The sequence below is a fragment of the Leguminivora glycinivorella genome, chromosome 16 (genome assembly GCF_023078275.1).
Source record: "Leguminivora glycinivorella isolate SPB_JAAS2020 chromosome 16, LegGlyc_1.1, whole genome shotgun sequence".
In the NCBI taxonomy this organism is placed as follows: Eukaryota; Metazoa; Arthropoda; class Insecta; order Lepidoptera; family Tortricidae; genus Leguminivora; species Leguminivora glycinivorella.
In genome coordinates, this window is record NC_062986.1 from 10,196,442 (window position 1) to 10,219,320 (window position 22,879).

At 38.1% G+C, this 22,879-nt stretch overlaps 1 protein-coding gene across 3 annotated transcripts; it reads right to left on the reverse strand.

Annotated features, from left to right (window-relative positions):
- Positions 1-5: 5 nt before the first annotated feature.
- LOC125234845 (2-amino-3-ketobutyrate coenzyme A ligase, mitochondrial) lies at positions 6-20,229 on the reverse strand. Of its 3 annotated transcripts, XM_048141259.1 has the most exons (18): positions 20,089-20,229; positions 19,560-19,724; positions 17,152-17,281; positions 16,542-16,657; positions 16,313-16,409; positions 15,734-15,879; positions 15,155-15,263; positions 14,923-15,012; positions 14,670-14,809; positions 14,282-14,412; positions 3,811-3,974; positions 3,539-3,604; positions 3,196-3,297; positions 2,681-2,888; positions 2,182-2,362; positions 1,724-1,916; positions 1,229-1,406; positions 6-878 (listed from the first exon to the last, which is right to left on the reverse strand). In XM_048141259.1, exons 1-18 carry the CDS (start codon positions 20,103-20,105, stop codon positions 718-720), a joined length of 2,394 nt encoding a protein of 797 aa, XP_047997216.1. In that variant the 5' UTR covers positions 20,106-20,229; the 3' UTR covers positions 6-717. The 3 variants fall into 3 exon arrangements, with proteins under 3 accessions (XP_047997216.1, XP_047997217.1, XP_047997218.1); XM_048141260.1 differs by lacking the exons at positions 14,282-14,412; positions 14,670-14,809; positions 14,923-15,012; ... (3 more) ...; positions 16,542-16,657; positions 17,152-17,281; XM_048141261.1 differs by lacking the exons at positions 14,282-14,412; positions 14,670-14,809; positions 14,923-15,012; ... (5 more) ...; positions 19,560-19,724; positions 20,089-20,229 and adding an exon at positions 9,563-9,700.
- Between the last annotated feature and the right edge of the window lie 2,650 nt (positions 20,230-22,879).

The window sequence follows — 22,879 nt, forward strand, 5'->3', positions numbered from 1 at the left end:
ATCTAGATTGTTTATCGTTTTATTTGTTTATTTACACATTTGCATATAATTAATTCATTGTAACAATCATAACATTTTATTATACAGTCATATTTGTTTCATACAATCATAATTAGAACTATATATTCCCGAATGACTTCAAAATTCACACTTGAATAACCCCGTTTATATCGACATTTATTTATTTGAATTTATAGCGGCGACGAATCATAAGTTCTTCCACTAAATGCCTTAGTGCCTATTTGATTAAGCGAAAATACCTACCTACGACATTTTTGGGTCGCATAGGTAGTTATTCATCTATTAGATTAAAGTAGAAAATACCAGAACAATATTTTTCCACTGGGATGTCATTCCTTCCAAAGCTTTAAGAAAAGAAGCTTCTAGCCTGCCTGACGTTGCTCAAGATCGCCTCCATAAGGCCGATAGACCACTATCATATATGTTTATCATAGAAATATGATCGATCATAGGTCTGTATGCTTCCCTTTTTCTGCAACGTGAAGAAAAAGGACGGCATGTTGCCTATGATAAACATATCATAGTGGACCTAAAATTAGGCGCAGGTGTTTCGTGTCTGCGAGTATTTATGCGTACTTGCGCTCCACTCTAGGTCACCACTGGGTATCTGAATGTGAATGCTATCACTTTCACGTAGATTCTGCACTCTGAAGTCATACGGGTAAAGATCAGGCACTTCTTCAACTAGAAGACAGCCTAGCCCTTAATAAGGCCGATGTTCTTGCCAACTTCAGTGAACGCGTGCACCGCCCGGTTGACGTCTTCAGGTGTATGCGCCGCGCTGAGCTGCACCCGAACTCGCGCACCGCCCTTCGGTACCACTGGGTAACTGAATGCTACCACGTAGATTCCACGTTCTGAAAAACACAATATTCAAACATGAAATAAATACTCTGACTCTGCCACAGTCAGACCGGCAGCCTTCAGACCCTCGCGGAAACTGCGGGTGTTCTGCTGAAGGCGCTCTCGAAGCTTCCACTAGGTCTAACGACTGTTCAACAGAATGTTACTTACGTAGCATGCCCGAGGCGAGTTCAACAGCCAGCGGTGCTTCGCCGACATGACAGGACTGATCGGAAGGTCGTCACTAGCTACAGTCAGATCAGCTGCCTTCAGACCCTCACGGAAACTGCGGGTGTTCTGCTGATGTCTACACGCGACTCACTAATTCTGTCACTACGTCTAACGATTGCATAAAGGTACTTACGTAGCATTCCGGAGGCGAGTTCAACTGCCAGCGGTGCTTCGCCAACCATTACGGGGCAGATGGGGTGGTCGTCGCCCGCCACAGTCAGACCAGCTGCCTTCAGACCCTCGCGGAAACTGCGGGTGTTCTGTTGGAGGCGCTCGCGAAGCTCGCTGCTTCCTTCCACTAGATCTAACGACTGTAAAATAAAAGATGTAGCATCACCTTTTTCTTCAAGGCTCATAAAAGTAAGTATTCCTATAGCCTGTTTGGATAGTGAGTTAATTGCCTGTTCAACAAGTAAATATCGACGCTGAGTACCAATGATATACTTTTCGACACACAAATGAGCAAATAACTACCCAAGTACCAGGTTTCCAATTTGACGATTAAAGTTGATGTTTTATTGCAAAATTCATGTGGGACAACACATTATTGCTTATCAGCATCCGATTTTATGGTTGAAAGTTTGATGTGCATTCGAGGGAAAGATAAACCCATTTACACTTTACTTACCTTCAGTGAAGCAGCAACCACAGGCGGTGGCGGTGCGTTGGAGAACAGGTACGGCCTCGATACGTTTCGAAGCAGTGTGATGAGCTCTTTAGGCCCTGTGGTGTAACCACCGGCAGCGCCGCTCACAGCCTTGCCGAGCGTTGAACAGATGATGTCCGCTGCACCCATTATGTTGCAGTATTCTTCTGTGCCCCTGCAAACAATAAAATCTAAGAGTTCGTCCGCGGAAGAAAATATCCGGCTGAGTTGCAGGCCGAATAGAACGTATAAACTTTATCGGCGAAATGATGAGTATACTACGCGGAACTTGAAATCAATATTATTTGGTAAAGGTACCTCATCAACCGACAACATGCCGTTGCCATCTAGTGAGACAACGCTGCACGCTGTCCATGCTCCCCTCATATTACCAAAGAATTTCAGGCTCAAAGTTGTTGACTATAAAAGAGAGTATTCACCTTCCAGTAGCCCCCAAGAAGCCAGTAGCATGGCTATCGTCCACCGCTAGCAGTGCTCGGTATTTGTCAGCCAGGTTCCGCAGTCCGGGTAAAGGAGCCACATTGCCGTCCATAGAAAACACACCATCGGTGACTATGAGTTTGATGCGCGCTTCGCTGTGTGCTAGTAAGTGCTCCAACTCTGGAAGTTTATACAGATACAATACTTTAAACTATTTTAGTGAGAATGAGACTTGGTAATATATTACAATTACGTCGTTAAAAGAACTGGGGAATTGGAGTAACCTCGTGTAGGATGATGGAGACTGCCTGCTGGAAAATACATGAATAGCCCCAAAATACCAAAATTTTTTGAACTTGTGGTCTATCCGGACCTAGGGAATAATTGCACAAAATAGACTATTCAGGGGCAATCACAAAGATCCCCATGGGTGTGTCCGAAAGGGCCCGTGGTGAAACTGAACTGTCTGGCAACTCATCGATTTAAAGAAAACTTCACCACTGAGATCTCTATGCGGGTACCGGTACTTCTGCGCCTTGCAAAGCCGTATCCCATCGATGATGGAAGCATGGTTAAGCGCATCAGAGAACACAGCGTCCTCTGGCGTGAGCATAGACTCGAACAGGCCGGCGTTCGCATCGAAACACGACCCGTACAGGATGGTATCCTCGCGCCCATGAAACTGCGATAGGCGGTGCTCTAATTCCTGGAAGAAGTCATCATTTATCAGCACTCTTTATTACATGGTTTACTAGTTTTTTTCCTATTAGTACTTATATGGTGAGAATAATTGATGAGAGATAAGAATGTTCTGATTCTGAGTGAGATCAGAAAATAGCCAGATATCACAAATGGCAAGATAGCATTGCATGTTCATAAATCGGTACCATCAATAACAAAGAGAATGTGCCCCACGTGACATGCGATCACTTTATAGTCCCGTTTGCCGATTACGGTAGGTATTTTTTTATGTGTTAGGTAACATTTTGAAACACTAATGATTTGATTCCAACCTTATGTAAAGTTTGTGTGCCACAAATGAATCTAACGGAACTGAGCCCAGCGCCATATTTGCGCAGGCCCTCCCTCGCCGCCTCCACCACTTCAGGGTGATTCTGTAATTAAAAATATAATATAGGTAAAATTTATAGGTATACCCCCTTATTCATAAACGTTCACTAAAGTTATCAAGCCGATAAAGTTCATTTGTCCCTTTCTATCACACCAATACGTCGGAAAGGGACAAACGAACTTAATCGGCTTGATAACTTTAGTGAACCTTTATGAATAAGGGGGCTAAAAATCTACAGTTTAGTACGATCATGAGATTATAGTTTAATTAGAGTTTGTTCTTACCGATAATCCTAGATAATTGTTTGCGCAAAAATTCAGGAACTCTCCTTCTGCTCCCTGCACCCTAATCTATGAAACAGAAAATGTACTTATTCATTTGATCAGACGATTATGATAGAGATAGTCTCAAGATGTGTAGACTATCTAGATTGACTGATAGACTGACTAGTCTAGTTCGCATTGCTGTAGTTAGACTTATCTACAGAAATGCGAACTACCTATATTTTTGAACAACCCGCGCGTCGTTTTTCTTATGTTAGCAATTTTCGACTTACTTTAGTATCCTGTGGAGAGGTGAGGATTCTCTCATGTTTCCAAGTCTTAGCCTTCTTGATTTCTTGCAGCCGGTCATCGAGGACCTCTCTTAATTTTGTCACTCCCGCGCGCTCCTTGCCATTCAGCTCATGAAGCTGGCGGGTTGCTTGCTTGCCAGCATATACTAAAAATGTTAATAGTTTCATGAACCTTCAAATTCTGATCGATGGAATAGAACTCAATAATAGGTGCTGCACTTTTTATTTTTATGCAAAAAAACATGCAAAAGTTTGCCTATTCAAGAATACGATACTTATTGAATTTTCCGCTTCAACGGCATTAGTGTTTATTTGCAATAGTACCAATCATGCTAAATGGCTTTGCGTGCATTGTCTTCTTGCACGATGAGAGTGTAAAATTACCGGAAAATTAAAGCTCTATTACCTAGATTAGTTTAGCCTTTTAGGTAAGTACTTAGATCTTACAGTAGTTTGTGAATCAACTAATTGTAATTTGTATCTACTTATACTATATTCCACTCCGCTCCGTGAACGTAAAGGTAAGTCATCTTAGAAAAATAGAATTAAGCCTGCAGGACATCAACCAAACAGCTTCGGAAGGTAAGCTAAACATTGACCAGAAGCTCAGAATTAGCTCTATGTGTCGCAACGTGACTCATTACGCCTCACAAATGGCAATTGAGTACCAATCTCTAAAAGCCCATGCAACCCAAGCCTATCAGTCGCGTCAAGCACACCAAGAAAAAACGGACCTAGTGCAACGCATCCAAGATCTACAGAGGACGATAGAGGAATCCAGCCGACCAGCTCATGGCCCAGTTTCTTTTGCCGATGCCCTGAAAAAACCTGGAATGAGGTATGTCCAACCGCCTAATATAAACTCAGTCGCAATTTACCCTGTGGACAGATTGAAGTCGAGCGAGGAGACAAAATCCCTTGTCCAAAAAAATCATCCGGCCTGACGAAATGAAACTACACGTGAGAGGGCTACGCAAAATAAAAAATGGTGGGGTAGTCATAAGCACTGATTCAAAAGAAGACATCCTAAAATTGAAACAGTCATCACAGCTTACGACCTCTGGACTGACCGTTGACGAGTCATTAAAACGCAAGCCCAGAATTGTTATAATTGGAGTTCCATCGGAAATGCACGAAAACGATGTCCTGAAGTGCATTTTCAAACAAAACTTAGTCGATAAGATACAGGACTGGACGCTCGAGAAATTTATGACCGCCACGAGACTTAGTCACAAATCCGGGAAAAAAGATTCCGAGTCCTGTAATTACATAATTGAGGTTCCTGGAGTGATCCGCAAGGCCCTAATTAAAAATAACAGAGTTTTTGTGAATTGGTCATCGTGTCCTGTCAGAGATTTCACATTGGTAACCCGCTGCTTTAAATGCCAGCTCTACAACCATGCTGCAAAGACCTGTAAAATGGACTGCAACATCTGCGGACATTGCGGCGAAGCGGGGCACACAATCAAAGAATGCCCGAAAAAGGACGCCCCTCCGAAGTGTGCAACCTGCTCGCACTTCAGGAAACCGAGCGACCACCAAACAGGCGACCCCGATTGCCCAGCGAGACAAATGGCCGAGAAAAGGTTTATAAACTCTATAGACTATGAGGGCGCCTGAGAGCGTCACTTTTAACTTATTTTTAGCACTTTTTGTTAAATTATAGTTTATTCTAAACATGAATTATAGGATATTGTCTGACCTAGATAATTTTTCTGTATCAGAGTCTAAAATATGCGATGTCGACACTTGCAAACAACATATTCGTCTCTGCCGGAACCCACTAACGATTTTAACTCAAAATATTCGCAGTATTTCAATGAATTTTGATAATTTTACTGTATTTCTACAAAGACTCGATATTACATGTGACATCATTGTTTTAACGGAATGTTGGCTCAGTCCGCACACTAACCTACCGAATATGCCAGGTTACACAACATACAGCAGCAAGGTAAATTATAATCAAAATGACGGTGTAGTTGTCTATACAAAAAATAATTTAAAGATCACAGTTGAGGAACCCGTTCTACTAGATTGCAACCGACTTTTAATTAAAATTGGATCAGAAACTGCAATACTAGCCTTATATAGACCACCATCCTTCAGAAATATCAACAATTTTATCGAGTCTCTAGATGAAAATTTAAGTACATTAACGTCCTTTAAAAATATAATATTGATAGGCGATATAAACATCAACATTCTAAATGAAAATGGAGAAACGACTTCAACAGCGCAGAGCTACCTTAACCTGTGCTCTTTTCATGGTTTACTCCCAGCGCACACGTTTCCTACGCATCACAGCGGATCCTGCTTAGACCATACTATAGTAAAATCGAATTTCTCAGCTTTAGCAATTGTAACTAACTCTACAGGTAACTGATCACAGTGCTGCTCTACTAACCCTCTATTATAAGTCACGTAATGCATGCAAGCGGCCGCAATTTGTCACTAAATTAAATATAAACAAACTGGAGGATGATTTGCGACATATTGACTTTGACCCTGTTTACAATTCTGCTGATGCAGAAAATAGCATGTATATTAGATAACACCAGAAAAACACGTGTAAATAGTAAGAATTTCAACATAAAACCGTGGATTACCCCTGGACTTCTTCGATCTATGAGACACAGGGATAAATTACATTTGAAAGCCAAAGCGCACCCGGAAAACCTTATATTACAAATATCGTATAAAAGATATCGTAATTTTTGTAACAACCTACTAAAAAAGGTAAAAGCCAATTACGACAAAACACAGCTGGAAACTGCAGGAAAAAACAGTAAACTAGTATGGAAATATATTAAAAACGTAACATATACAGCAAAACAACGTGAGTCATCGGCATGCTTGTTGCAAACAGGCTCGTCAGAGTTTTCGGCTGCTAATTACGCAAATGAGTTCTTCGTAAATATAGGCAAAAATCTAGCAGAAAAAGTCCAAGGCCCGTTTCCGTCCACCACACACTCCCACTCGAGTACAAATAAATCCTCTAACTCTTTCGTGTTGTTAAACACGGATGAGGCTGAAGTTGAAAGGATTATCATGAGCCTGAAAAACGATAGCGCAGTTGGTTGGGATGGCATATCGAATAAAATACTAAAATGTTTCAGACACATCCTAGTCCCCCCATTAGCGTTCATTTTCCAAATGTGCATCTCTGAAGGAATATTTCCTAAATGTCTAAAAAAGTCCATTATAATTCCGGTTCATAAATCTGGTAGCAAATTTCAAGTGACCAATTACAGACCCATCTCCATTTTACCGGCCACATCTAAAATTCTGGAAAAAATTATTAATAATAGACTTGTTCAATACCTAGAGAAGCAGGCTCTATTAGCAAAGACGCAATTTGGCTTTAGAGCCAATTTGTCAACCGCAGATGCTGTACACGAACTAACGGACTACTTAGTTCAGGAACTAGATAAGGGTAATAAGACAATCGGTATCTTCTTGGACCTTGCAAAAGCATTTGACACCGTTTCTACTGCAATCTTACTGCACAAGCTTGAATTACTTGGTATAAGGGGCACACAAAACAAATTAATCGCGAGCTACTTAGACGAAAGAACCCAATGTGTAAAAATAGATAACATTATCAGCTCCGACTTAAAAAACACAGTTTTTGGTTTACCACAAGGACGCGTTTTGGCCTCTACCCTATTTTTGGTTTATATTAATGACTTATGCAATCTAAACTTAGACTGTGGCAAAATTATTTCATACGCAGATGATACTGCCCTACTTTTTTCCGCAAAGTCAACAAATGAGGTACACGAGCATGCCCAGCACGGATTTAATATTGTAACTAACTGGCTAAAACTTCACCTACTAACATTGAACTCTGACAAAACGAATTTTATAAGTTTTGCCATGCGGAAATCCTACCCGATTCCCAATAATCTAAAACTCTACGCACATACTTGTGACTCTTGTGAGGATACGACAAACAACCATTGTTTATGCCCGTCTATAGCCTGTACAGATAAAATCAAGTATCTAGGAGTGATGATTGATGAAACCCTCTCTTTTAAAAATCATATTGAAGTACTGTGTAATAGAGTTAGGAAATTAATTTATGTATTCAAGAAACTTCGTTCTATCAGTGATCACAACTTAATCAAGCAAGTTTACTTTGCCCTGTGTCAATCGATATTAACATATTGCATTTCATCTTGGGGTGGCACAGCTAAAACCACTCTATTAAACTTAGAAAGAGCCCAGCGAGCGGTGCTAAAAGTAGCTACTTCCCGACCTTTTTTATACCCTACAGATCTTCTTTCAAGTACTAACTGTTCGTCAATTGTTTATTTTAAGCGCAACATTAAAGCAGCATGGCCGAATATCCTTCAACACAGATTATAATAACAAAAGGCGGAAAGATATCGTTTGTATTCAAACCGTACATAGAAAACACGTTTTCTCATCTAGATTTTTCGTCTTTCTGGGGCCATTTCTGTACAACAGGTTAAATGCAAAATTAGACTTATATCCACTTAGCTATGTTTGTTGTAAAAGTGCTCTACGACGAGGCCTGCAAAATATGACGTACGATGATACAGAAAAGTTACTTATGGTCGTAAAATAATTACCTATTGAATATACAATGAATATATATGTAATGTAATAGTTCGGAATCTACGAAAATAAGTCTTGTGTTTATTTTCTTATAAGTTTTATTTTAGTGAATAATTAAAAATAAATCACTAATTTAGTCCTTCCTCTGCCTGAAACACAGGAACTATCCTAGCTCAGGCATTTGTATAAAACATCTCTTATATGTATAACAATTCTTAGCCTTTAAGAACAATCACTGTACAATTATGTTTTTATTAATAAATTATTTGTATTTGTATTATTTGTATCTATTAATACAATCTGACCACAAGACACAGACCATGTGCCACAAGAGTAGAAATTAAAAAGTGCCAACATCATCCCTTTCAAATCAATATGTGTGAGAAAACGGGACAACACTACGATGTTGCCACTTTTTAATTTCTACTCTTTTTGGTCAGACTATGTGAATTATGTGAACACTGATTACGATATGAGTTGATACTTAATAAGATTTAAGGACGAATAAGCATACACAAACAGCAAATGAATGCAGTCTAAATTGCACTGGTCATGCAAAAAGTAGCATTCAATTGTGTCAACACATACATATTTTGCATGGTATTTCCTTATACTCTGTAAATGGAATAACGTAAACAACACATTGCATAGGTATCGTCTATTACGACAAACATAAGTACAAAACACTTCTAAATGTTATGCAAACTAAGTAGAGCTGGCAAAAATAAAATACGCATCAAGGTCATACCTCCTGGCTGGTTTTACTTTGTGTTACACGTATGATATTTTGCACCTTCATTAACTAAGTTAACCGGTAAAAACATGTCACTTGAGTAAGGGAACAAAATTAAACATAAGTATATACTTATTTACGTATACATTAATAGATAGGTAAAGGTAAAGTCGAGGTATTTTTTACATGGATCTCAGTAAAATTTAAAAACAACATAATGTACGAATAACTTGAAACTCCTGTTTTGTACAATATTCAGTCAAAACGACCTTCATGACATCATTCTAAACTATGCCAATAAAAGACCTGCCAGATGGGTTCTCGCAGTAGTACACTTTAATACACTAACAGATAAAGAAAGTACGTACATAACTTGTAAATAATGTATTTTTTTTAATATAAATAAATGTACGTTACCGGTGCGCAGGAGTTGCGAGCGGAGCGCCATAGCGTCGAATGGAGGCGCGGCGCGGCCGACTCGTTAGTAGACTGGTCACGCAGGTTTCTGTTTACGTTTAATTTGTTTTCGTTGCTACGCTGTTCTTTCTTACGAGTTTAAAGTGTCTTCTTGCCATCAATGGAATATGTTGAAAAACTTAAAACTTAATATCTAACTTAGGGGCGCGAGTAAAATAAAATGGGTGAATAGGGAACGGAACTGACCTCACCTAAGAAATTTAATATGGAAACATACTGAGTCGTACTCAAACAAAATACACCTTAATATGGAAGGAGCTTAGGTTATTAAGTGTATAATATGTATCAGACTGTCAGTTATAATGGCGTAACCACCAGCCACACTAATGCCTTTTCCTTAAGACGACTCGCTTGTTAAGTAAGGTTTACTGATTGTAAACTAGGACTTTCGCTATCATTAGTTCTTAGACTTCTTACGTCATCGCTGCATATACTAAGCGTGAGTGTGAAAATTCACACGGAATATTTAACTAATTTTACGAATTAACCAGTACGGGGAGGAAGGGTCAAAAAGTCAAGATAAATTTAAACACGTTACCAAAATAAGATTATACCTAACTTTAATAAACAGAAAAACTGAGTTCGAAAAATCACACAATAAGTACCAAATGTCCTATACTAAAAGCCCTATAACAGCTGTACGTAACCCACAGCAGTCCGGTTTCTTGATCCGGTAATTCAAATAAGGTGATGCACCACCAAAGAACAGTGCATCAACGTCAACGCTTCCAGAAAGGGGTCACTTGATAGGTTTCTTGACGGATACCGTGCGCCGTGGACCTAAAGATGGCAAGTTATAGTGCGCTCTACAATCTCTACATGTTACTGAGCTGCTATTGTAGCCGAAGACTCTTTCATACGGCGCCATAACCTGCGACAACAATTGTACCTATGTTTACATCAAAGTATACAAATAATTTAAAGTTCACGTTGCAAACTTTTTATAGGTTTAGCAGCAATTTTCTGAGATTAATTAAAGTCCCTAAATTTACTTCATTCGGTATACTTAGTACCGATATGATATCCCCACTCTTTTAACAGTTATAACATAACTAAAGAGGGTCACTAATATCCCAACAAAAAAATATAAATATAATTTTTAAGAAAAAAAAAACCGTCGCCTTTCGGGTTCTGGTGAAAGCTACTTGCGAATGTTGGATTATGTAGAAATGTGTAAGTATTTTTTAAAACTGCTTTTAATGCTTTAATTATTAGATGGAAACACAAATGAATATACGTATAACGTTAAGGTTTGAGGAGTTTCCTCAATTCCTCATGAATCCGATTATATTATAAGAAATCGAAGCTTGACAAACTTTGACTTCAAAACATATGCTTAACAAACATAACTAAATAAATGTCACTGTTCTGAACTTAAATGCATGCTTTTCTTACAAAAATACCAAAGTCACTATGAGTGTGCCGTTCAGGTTTGAGGAGTTTGGTTCTGGCCATCATCAGCAGTTCCACTGCACCAAATGTCACTGTTCTGGACGAAAGTGCATGCTGTTCTTATAAAAATGGCAAAGTCACTATAAGCGTGCCGTTCAGATTTGAGGAGTTTGGTTCTGGCCATCATCAGCAGTTCCACTGCACCAAATGTCACTGTTCTGAACGAAAGTGCATGATGTTCTTATAAAAATACCAAAGTCACTATAAGCGTGCCGTTCAGATTTGAGGAGTTCGGTTCTGACCATCATCAGAAATTCCACTGCACCAAATGTCACTGTTCTGGACGAAAGTGCATGCTGTTCTTATAAAAATGGCAAAGTCACTATAAGCGTGCCGTTCAGATTTGAGGAGTTTGGTTCTGGCCATCATCAGCAGTTCCACTGCACCAAATGTCATTGTTCTGGACGAAAGTGCATGCTGTTCTTATAAAAATACCAAAGTCACTATAAGCGTGCCGTTCAGATTTGAGGAGTTCGGTTCTGACCATCATCAGAAATTCCACTGCACCAAATGTCACTGTTCTGTACGAAAGTGCATGCTGTTCGTATAAAAATACCCAAGTCACTATAAGCGTGCCGTTCAGATTTGAAGAGTTCCGTTCTGGCCATCATCAGCAGTTCCACTGCACCAAATGTCACTGTTCCGTACCTAAATGCATGCTGTTCCTTTATTAACACAAAAATCACCATATGTATGCCTTTCAGATTTGAGGAGTTCCCTCGATTTCTCCAGGATCCCATCATCAGAACTGGGTTCTGAGAAAAATGGGACCAATCTGTATGTATATACATTCAATCAAAAAAAAAATTTTCAAAATCTGTCCAGGAACGACGGAGATATCGAGGAACAAACATAAAAAATAAAAAAATAAAAACATACAGACGACTTGATAACCGTCCTTCTTGAGATATGAGGCGACGGTTAATTATCACAAACGTTTTTGTAATCTTGGCTAAAGAAAGGTAACAACATCCGCATTTGGCGACAATGATTGCGCCTCCGTACGTATTCTTCCACCCTACTACATACATCAATGTTCTCGGTCGTAACATCTTATACACCGTGTTTCACTTAACACTAAAAACCTGAAAACCGTTTGTTCAGAATCGAGAGTAGAATCGATTGAGCTATATCTTGATGGGGGTAATATTTTTTGTTTTAATTTGTATTATTAGTTATTGTTTACGTGCCCATTCTACAAATTCGTAATACAACATTGTGCATATCATATTGCTAGAGGTTGTATACCTTTTTCAGTATTTAGGGGTATTAATACTGGCTGGTTACTTGGACGATTATTTTTTCCGCTACGAGTTTGACGTTGTGCGTCACTTTAATTTTAAAGTTTATCATAAGTCATAACAAATTGAACTCTTACCTAATTACAACCTTGTCATTTTGAACGTTAGGTTTAAATTTGCTTGCTGCGTCACCTGTCCAATTTGAAGTTTACTGTGACACAGTTTAACGTGCTTTACAGTGACATAGCTGTCTATTGGTAAACCTTATGTCGTTGCAGTAATGTACACAATTAATCAGTTTTAAGGTTTACGATGGTAGCTAGCAATTATTTTATTGAGTGTAGAGTTAAAAGTCGAGTAGAGCTGCACAGAAAATTAAATATTCAATTTAAAAAAATAATAATCATCAAATTAAAAAATGAATATTCTAGATACGTTTAAAAAAATAAAAATCAGTTGGGGTGTCTGAGGTTTTGAGTGATACCGGAAACACGGTGTAGAATTACCTTATAGTGAAGTAATAGACGATCTCAACGAGGCTGAGGAACGAGAATCCCATGAAAAGTCCCATGATGCCTCCGCAGTTAGCAACAAAGTCCACGCCTCCATACAACTCGGAACGGCGCAGAGTTGTAAACAGATCTTCGCCGAAGTATATTACCAGGCCTGAAGGTATGCGCCTGAGGTAGACAAACGTCATATCAAAATTGAACAAATGTAAATAGTATAATATTATAACTAAGTATAATTATGAAGGATAGAGGCATAAAGGCCTATTAAAGTGAAGAGCGGTTTAAGCTAAGACCTGTGGTCACACCACACAACGGATAGTGTAGGTAAGTATAGTATGTGCACTTGTGCAGGTATTAAGTAGGTATACTGCATTTGAAACAAAAACATTTGACCTTGACAAAAGAACATTTAGTTTTTAAGGTGGAAGGCACCCGTCCCTTTTTTTGTCCGTCTTTTTTGCCCGCTGCATCATATGAAGCCGGACGTTTAAGTATACAGCTAGGGTTTTGTGGTCAATGTAGTGTGCTATTTAATTTTTTTTTAATTAAATTTAATTAATTCCCGCGCATAACTTAGATAGTGCACGCGCGGATCCCGGGGAGAGAAGGGGGGTCCTGGAGGCTAGGTTGGCAATACAAATTGACCACGTGACCCCCTCCTGGGGCCTGGTCTGGGCACACCACATTTACCACGACTACCACGAGTGACCCTGAGTAGGAAACTGGATCCGCCCTTGAGGTACTGTAACTTACCATCCATTGGCTATGTCAGGATCAGTATTGTCCATGTAATTGGACAGATTGTAGACGGCCTGAGACACTTCCGCGTCATACTTCAGTTCAATGCACGCTTGCAGGCAATCGCATGCTTCCAAGTCGGAGGGTGAATCAGTTTTCATCATCAGCACAGACTTTCTTAAAGATAACTCTTCTGCAAATTACAAAATATGACATAATTATTTGGTCTAATATGATCTTAACGTAACTTCTTCTTTACATTGAAGTATCCGAACAATGGTACAGTACTTTGTACCCACCCAATATTTTTTTTAGCCTCTTTTATAGTGTCCCACTTTTGGACAAAGGCCTCCCTTCGTTTTTTCCACTCGACCCTGTCGTCGGCGTTTTCCCACTATTTAGGGTAGAATTCTTCTAGGTCATCTGGCCATCTCCTTTTTGGTCTGCCCGAACCCCAATGTCTATGGTAAGTAAATAAACATAAAATACATACCAAGAGCGTCTTGAACACATTGTTGTTTCCCTCCTCCACACACTTTAGTTTCCTGACCATCTGAAGAAAAAAAAACATTCTGGACCTGACGCTCTCTGAGAGAAAATTACAACGCTATGATGGTGCTTGTTAATTTTCTGCGTTCATTCATTTAAAAAATATTTTTGAAGAATATAAATTTGTAAATATGGTGGACTGTCAGCCAATCAAAATATTATCTTACGTGGCATGTAGAGCGGGACACAACCACACATTTTTGCAGTGAAATTAGAAGAACACTCCAGCTCGCAGTTCCTTTGTGTGTAAATGCGGAAAAATCGGAGGTACCGATCTTCAGGAAAATAGCACCCTCGTCTGAAAAAATATTAGTTCAGTTTTAGCAATGTATAGCTGTCAGCCATTTGAACTATGTCGTTATATTTTTTTTTTAATTTTTGAACATTTAAGTGATACCTTATAATTATAACTTCAACAACAATGGTAAAGAAATCTGGAAAAACCTTCAGTCTATGTAATATGTTATTCTGTAGTGAGCTTTCAAGGACGCAAACCATGACAGTTCTAATAAATTCCCAAGAATTGTACCTAAGTTTCCCTAAATAAGAACTCACTTGTTCGGTGCATAACCCTTAAGCCCTTCCGATGTATCCATCATCTTGGGAGTGATAGAGGCGGCAGATTGATACTGTATGGGCAATCTGAAGAAGTTCTGGCCCATGTTTGGTAGCTCAGCAGGATTGTGAAGCCAGACCTATGGAAAAAATAAATGCCCGCAATCAGTTAAAATCTAGTGCAGGACAGTATCAGGCAGAACCAAGATTGTTTCTTCTGAATTCTTGTTAAACTACATAGGTAGTTACAAACCTTAAAGCCTTGGACAGGACCGCGGCAGACTAGGTCCATATCTCGGGTATCAGTCGTTAAAACAACTTCAAATTCGACTCCTCCGTAGCTCTGAAATTGCATGGATACTTACGTCATTATTTAGTCCAATTAATATCTTGCAGTAGGTAATATTATAAAGACCAAAATTTAGTTTTGACATAAATATAAAAACCTCACTATGTAGGTATTGATTGTAGATGTAGGTACTCACGGGTCCTCGCAATGGGTAAGTATTAATATTTGTGTCTAGTGGGTAGCCTTTGTCTAAACTCCATTCACTGTCGTTCTTAATCGCGACGTGATAGTAATCCTTGTGTAAACTAAAAAAAAATGGAAATCTTTCACAAAGTCAATATGTACTGACGTACGTATCAAGATACGATTTTAGAGTTCAGTGCTACGCCGTAGCACGTAGCAAGTGTTTCTCGGTTTGTAGCAAAAATTCTAAGTAGCGCGTTGATGCATTATCGCATCATGGAAAATGAAATGAAATAAATGCCTGGTTGTTTGAGACAGTGTTTGCCACGCGCTGTAGCTGAACACAGACTGAAACAGCCCTAATGATACGCTCACTTGCTACGGCGGACTTTTACGGCAGGTGCTTATGTAGCTATAAAAAGCTTCGTAGAAAAGTAGGTACAGACAAATAAATAACTAAATTATGATAACCAAAGGAAGGTCCTCAGAATTTAAAATTCCTCAAGACCATAATTTAAGTATTCCATATTTCTAAGCTCAAAGCTATTTATAAACATGAATAATAATAAAAACTCCATTGAGTTGGTATTACTTTTCGGTCCTGAACATTTTCTTTTCAGAAAGCATGTTGAAGGTAAAGCAGTAGCCGTCCTTGGTGAGCGTGTGATAAAACATGTCCCCACAGCTCAAGTTCTTCCATAAGCACTTTAGAAATAAGTCGTCACGGGTCGGAGCTAGCTGAAATTCATAGTCTTTTTAAATCTGTATACGTTTTCACATTCTATGTGTTATTCCACGTGAAAGGTACCTCATGGCTGTACGCACTTTTATTACATAACAATACAACAGAAATAGAACCTCAATAATTAAACAAAATTAGGTAGTAACATTCATAATAAAAGGACAATACAAAAGACATCAACGAGCTTATTTTTCAGTAAAAATCTTCTTTGTCTCCGTTATTCTGTTTCATCGCATCGTTTTGTCCTCTTGACTTCAGAAACAACATAGGTAATTGGTTTTTGCTATAGTACCTACACTAAAACACATTACAGGTTAAGGGAGAGCTCATCTTCTAAAAAAATCTAAGCCTCATAAGTAGCAAATCAACGCTCGTACGACTAGATAAGTATCAGATTTTAGAATAACACAGTTCATGATGGTTAGTTACCTTTTGCAAAGTTTCAATGGAGCTCTTATCAGCGAATTCTGGACCATCGCTTTCAGGATTGTTGCACAACAACAGCATGTCTTGATAAGTTTTTAGACTAAAACCAAATAGATTTTATTAATTTTAGTTAATAATCTGACACTTAAGTGGATACCCAGAGAGAAATGAAAGCTTAATTTACATTTAAAGTTAAGTTATTAATGTAATTATTTATACAAAGATCACTCACTCCTCTGCGCTGATGGTGGAAGGCGTCCTCCTCCGCTCATGGTAAGCTTCGGTATAGTTGAAAACTCTTTGCCGAGGTTTCGTCTCACTGCATATCGTCACTGCTGGGAACGGGATCTACATATTAAAATAACAATGGGTATTTTGATAAAGAGCATATGCAATCTATACACCCATCTTAGGCTGGCAACGCACCTCCAACACTTCTGGTGTCCATGGGCGGCAGTGATAGCTTACCATCAGGTGACCTGTCTGCTCGTTTGCCTCCTATCTCATAATAAAATATACAACTGCCGGACTTTGTGGTGGTCCATAGTATACCTACTTTTGATGTAACCTATATACCTTTAAAAGATGTGCTCTTAAGAATTCAGTACAGCCAAATAATACTTAATGAATACCTACTCAAAGGATATATTATTTTATTCGTTAATTCGCATAGGTATCTAAGATGGATGAGTCACAATTTCGAAAAGGAAGATTTTGCAGGAGAGTATTAAATATTGTATCTGGTTACGCTTGTACCTAAATGTCCTGAAAAACTTGGTGCTCAGCTCGATCAAAATAAAATATTTAATCAAATAAATTTGATAGGTATAAAAGATACTTAAAGTCCACACGGAGTTGGTAGTATCCGCGAAGCTGACGATGACCGGTGTTTCGTCCCACTTGATCCACACTTTCCTTATGAAGACCACGCACACTACTATGCTCGCGATCACCATAAACAGCCACCACAACCTGCGACAGTTTATATTATATTTGTATAATAATGCTAGCTGTAGATTTTCACAGCTGTAGGCAGCAGCGCGCCAAGCGTTATCAGCGCGATACGGTACGTAGCCAAATGCATCTGTGCATTTGGCTACGACAATATCTGTTTCACGACAATATCTGTTTCATAGATATCTATCTCTATCGCTCTTGCGTAGTCATAGTCATTATTCGTAAACAATATAGCGTTGTGCCTGAACATACAAAATAGTACATGAAAAGAAAGAGGAACAAAAAACACTTAAAAAATGTCCACACACACACAAGCCATTTAAAGAATTAAAGAAATGGCTTGTGGATAAATGCTTTTATAGTATAAACGAATTTTTCAACTATAAATAAGCTAGGTTATTGAATAGATTAGAATGTAAGTCCATTATGCAAATATGCAATGCCTGTAAGGTAGTTTTTTTTTACCCCTGAAGTACACACTTGTATTCCTAGATATATATTTCCACCTTTCTGTACCTAAAACTGTGCGTAATAAATAATTTCATTTCATTTCATTTCATTTCCGAATCTAGGTATAACTATACAAATAGAATGAATACATTGTATTTAACGGCCTGGTGTCTTGTGCAATGCTCCTCTATTTTTGACAATGGACGGAAATTAACTTTAAAATTTTTGGTACGCGACAATTTACGCACCTCTTGCTCTACGTCAGTTTCATATCTTGTGATATGCTTTACAAGATCTGTCAGTAAAACTAGCACATACAAACTAGGTACCGTAAGGATACCTATTAGTTTTTCGAAGTATGGCCTGCAAGATGTTCGGTACGGAATGCGGAACATTATTCTGATAGCTCTTTTTTGAGCGATAAGAGCTCTATTTATATTATATTGGAAGCTGTTTCCCCATAGCATGATGCTGTATCTCAGCTTGGACTCTATTAAGGCATAATAAACTATTTTGAGATGTTCTATGTCAATTTCATCTCTGAGCGTTCTCAGGGCGTAACAAGCTGAGCTAACCGCGTTCTCAATAACATCTAACTCTTGTGTCTAGTTTAACTTAGAATCAAGATGTATACCTAGGAATTTTACACTATCCACTGTGTTTATAGGTAGATGCTCTATTCATAACGATTTGAAGCTTGTCATTTTTCTTAGAGTTTTGTTTAAAAAGAGTTATTTGAGTTGTATCACTATTTAGGCATAAATTGTTAATTGTGAACCATTCATAAAAGGAGGATAGTGCAGTATTGACTATTTTGTTAAGCTCTACTAGGTTATCATCATGTACAACAGCATTAGTGTCATCAGCATACATTATTAAACTACAATTTGGTAATACACTTGAGATATATTTAACAAGATCATTCGTAAATATAATAAATAGTACAGGGCCTAAAATGGACCCGTGGGGTACACCTCGTCCTACTTTAATTTTGACGCGACAGAGCCAGACTGCATTTCTGTCGGCGTCTGACGTCGACGATTGCCATTCGGCTACACCGGCTGGTCGTCACGGGCACACTACACCTGCCAGAGTTGTGGTCGTGTTTGCTGCTCCCAGCTCCCATATTGGTTTACACAGCCACGAAAAACGTTATCGCCCCACCTGACACTGCTTGAATAGTCTGTTACAGACTTCAAGGTCAATGATGATGAGGTATGCAGTGCATAGGTACTATGCACGCATCGTAAGACCCCAAGACACACCAAGAACGAGTGTGTACTTATATATTTCTCGTCTCTTCGTCGTCTCGTCTGATCCTTCTGCGATTGGGTCTCAGTGAGTCTCTTGATGAATATACCTATAGGCAAGGCTAGCAAAAGCTTGGAGAGAAATTACTAGTTACTTAAAGTTGATGGAACCATGCCATGTTGTTTAAAAACCTACCAATAGTACACAGGTTTACCTCTTGGCAAGTGGCCAGGTTCCCGATATCAAGTAATAGGTTCTTCTACGAGCGTAAACAACTGAGTAGCAGCACGTGAGGTGCATTTTATTAGTATACTTATATGTATAAGTAAGTTTATAAGTAGTATAAGAACTATACGCGCTGATGCATTAAACTGCACATTGCACTTTAAGGTATTACTACATTACGCTGCAGTTACATGATCAGCGAGCTGCGATGGCAAACAAGACGAAAAGCTAGGTGAATAGGCAGCTCTGCCATTCGTCCTTTCCGTTTCCAGTTACTTACTTAGGTACCTACATATAAGTAATTACATATATAAAAGTTGTAATAGCAGCTACAAAATCTACAAATCACTAAATAATTAAACCTTACCTTTCAAACCAACTGGATTTAGCATCCAGAAGGTACCGGAAGCCATGAAGCGTGGTGTTGCTTAAGAACTCTCTCGTATTGTCCCAGATCAGGTTCCGTCGTGGCTGAGGTCTCTTAGGAGACTTCGACCGCGCATCGCCGTGATCTCTTTTACTTTCTGCATCGCTAAATCGGCAGTCAGAATTTTTAAATGTTACTAAGTATTATTTATTGACCTGATTAAAAAAACATAGCTTAGGCCCTGAAAAGTCTAAGATAATATGCCAGCAAGAGAAAAATCTGAAATCCCACATGGAATACCCATGTGGGATGGCAAAGTCACGGCCAAGTGGGTATTTTAATACTTAAGTTAAAGTATATCATTACACCGCCGCGCTGATCACTTATTTTTCGATAAATTTAGTTATCATACTTATTAAATTATTTTGTTTTATTTAAAACATACTAAGTAATATTGGTTGATAGTTTCATTCAGGAATGAAAGATTTTTAGCATTTAATTTAGACTTATGTATTACTTATTTAAGTACCTGAAATGATCGCACATTATGATTTAAAATTCAACGACTACGCACATTCACTACGATGTGATTTTGGCGAGAACTTTCGCCAATAGATGTTTACTGTGCGTGCGCGAGTGCGCCTTCCGCCCGGGCCATCTCACTAATAAATGAGGTACCTATTTAATGCAGGTCCAGGATGCCGACATATATTTGCTGACCGGTTAGGTAATTTTTAGGGTTCCGTACCAAAAAGGTAAAAAAGGAACCCTTATGGCACCGCTCTGTCCGTCTGTCACATTACTAAATATCTCGAGAACTACCTAAGTAGGTATTATGTTATCGATTTGAAATTTGGATTAGATATGAACATTACTAACCTCTACAAATTTAAACTATTGAAAGTAGGTAGTATTTTTTAAAATTTATTAATATTAATTATAGAAAATGGCCAAAATAAAGGGGGGCAAACTGTAAATGCCAAGTTACTAGGTCAAGTGAGGTATCGTTAAAAGGAGCTCAAATTGTACATATCACGAAAAAAAATTTTTTGTGGAAAAAAACAGTTTTTGAAGGAAAATGTAACAAAAAAATACCGTTCTTCCTCTAAGTTTACCAACGAAAAATTATAAAAATTTTACGAAACATTGCTATGCTAAATGCTTATGCTAAATATTACAGGAAAAATGAAATCTTGGGAACTTTTAAATTAACAAAAAACTTTTCTGATTTTAACTTTCAATTTAACCACCCTTGCGGATGTAACTTCAAATTAATACGAGATTTTACGTAAAACATTATCTTTCAAATAAAGTAAAAACTGTCAAAATAGGTTAACATTATAAAGTTTAGCAATGGTTTAGCAAATTAGTTTGTCAATTCACCGAAAAATGGCGCTGACCTAATACTTTTAGTCAAGTTTTATTTTGCCTATTGAAAGTTTGTACGGATACGGACCCCTCGGTAGGAGAGTCAGACTCACACTTGGCCGGTTTTTTATTTAAAAGCTGTCATGCCGGTTCTTGATTCTGCGGAATTTAATTTTTATTTTTAAGCTGACTTTTTTATTTAAGTCTTATTAATTTATTGATGATGGCATCCATTTTCATACATATAAGAACTTTAATATATGCATGTAAAAATTTGGTACCTGAAGTTTAGCCTGATGTTATTCATTACTTTATGAATTATTGATATTTTTAATTTTGATTTTTTTTATGTATAATTGTATATTTGTTGCATGTTGTTTACCACATGTTTAGTTCTTAGTTTTTTAATGTATGCCGTGTAAGCATTTTGGTTAAATATTGTTAGCTAATATGTGAGAAATAAATAAAATGAAATAAATTGCAATTCAATAGCGTGGCGCTGAACTTAGTAATGAAATAGCCCACAAATAATTAGTCCAATTACCTACTTTAATTACAGAAGTGCCATTTACTTAATTAATCGGGGAATGTTGCTCCCGGGAATAATACATTCAAGGCGGGAAGGTAATATAATTAACATAGTACCATAGCTGGGCATTAACTCGTTAATCCGTTAATCGTTAATTAACGAAGTTAACATTTCGATTAACGGATTAACTTTTAAGTTAACTTTAAAAAATGTTAACGGATTCGTTAACTTCCGTTAAATTTCATCGAGTCCGTTAATCGTTAATCCAGTACCCCAAGCGGCTCGCTGCGCCGCGAAAACCACGTTCTTACTGCTACTTTAAAAGCCCGTAGTACGGCAAAACCTAGGATTTATCGGTAAAAGCAGATCCGTCGGTTATAAACAGTCTAAAGACCAATTGGCGACTTTGGATCACTTATTCGAGAATCTTATTAGGCGTGCTAGATCGATCACTAACCTGGGAATGAGTGCAATCATCAGGTATGACAGACAAATCGCGCAACCGACGCATCGAGTTAGAGTCCGGCGCGGGCCTTAGATTACTCTACCAAGTTATCGTGGCCCACAGCATCGAGTTGTCATCTCAAATCTCAATTTGAAGAACCGACGCACCACGATCGCGACCGCATGAATGACCCAATAATTAGGTACCAATCCGAAGTAAAACCTAGGATTTAGCCAACCAACGGCGGTAAAAGCCCGAAGAGACCGTAATTATTACATTTCGGTTTTTTACCGATTGGTGTCACTGGTTTTAATGGTTTTTGGTGGATACTTAGTAAATAGAAATACATAATACCTACAGTGAAGTCCTATTTTTATGACATGTTAACGGATTATCGATTAACTTTAACTTCCGTTAAATCTACCGAAATGTATCGCTTTAACGATTAACGAAGTTAACTTCTTAAGTAACGGATTAACGATTATCGAAGTTAACTATTTGATTAACGGTGCCCAGCTATGCATAGTACCACTTCATATCACAAATGAAGAATTATTTTGTAGTATGTGGTAGTATTTCAAATAGGTAGTTGAAGTTGAATATGATATATTTTTCTGTTCTTATTTTTCATACTAATTCGCAAAATACTACATTTCTTGTCAAGTCGTGTTTTAATTTATCGGCATTCGTTTCGAATTTCGTCTTTTTCGCACTTGTATTGTAATGATGCAGGTTATTGAATAACAGTTTCATGAGCTCCTCAGAGGATTATATATTTACCAATATATATACTCATTATGGAAATAAATATGATAGAGATGAGTTCACATTTTAGTGCCAGAATGGTATTAGTCAAATTATCTTTAAATAGGTATTTGTGTATATGACTACAATAAAATTAACTTTTAAATATTCGCGGGTCTATCGCGGGTCCTACGAAAATTACGAAAAGCAAAAGCAAAATGATGTTGACAAAGC

Bases quoted from the DNA above. Each gene is read 5' to 3' on its own strand.
- LOC125234845 (XM_048141259.1), bottom strand. The intron at 15,013-15,154 runs GTGAGTACCTAC...ATGCAATTTCAG, and splicing joins CTTACCCATTGCGAGGACCC to AGCTACGGAGGAGTCGAATT. The intron at 3,605-3,810 runs GTAAGTCGAAAA...TCTGTTTCATAG, and splicing joins CCTCTCCACAGGATACTAAA to ATTAGGGTGCAGGGAGCAGA.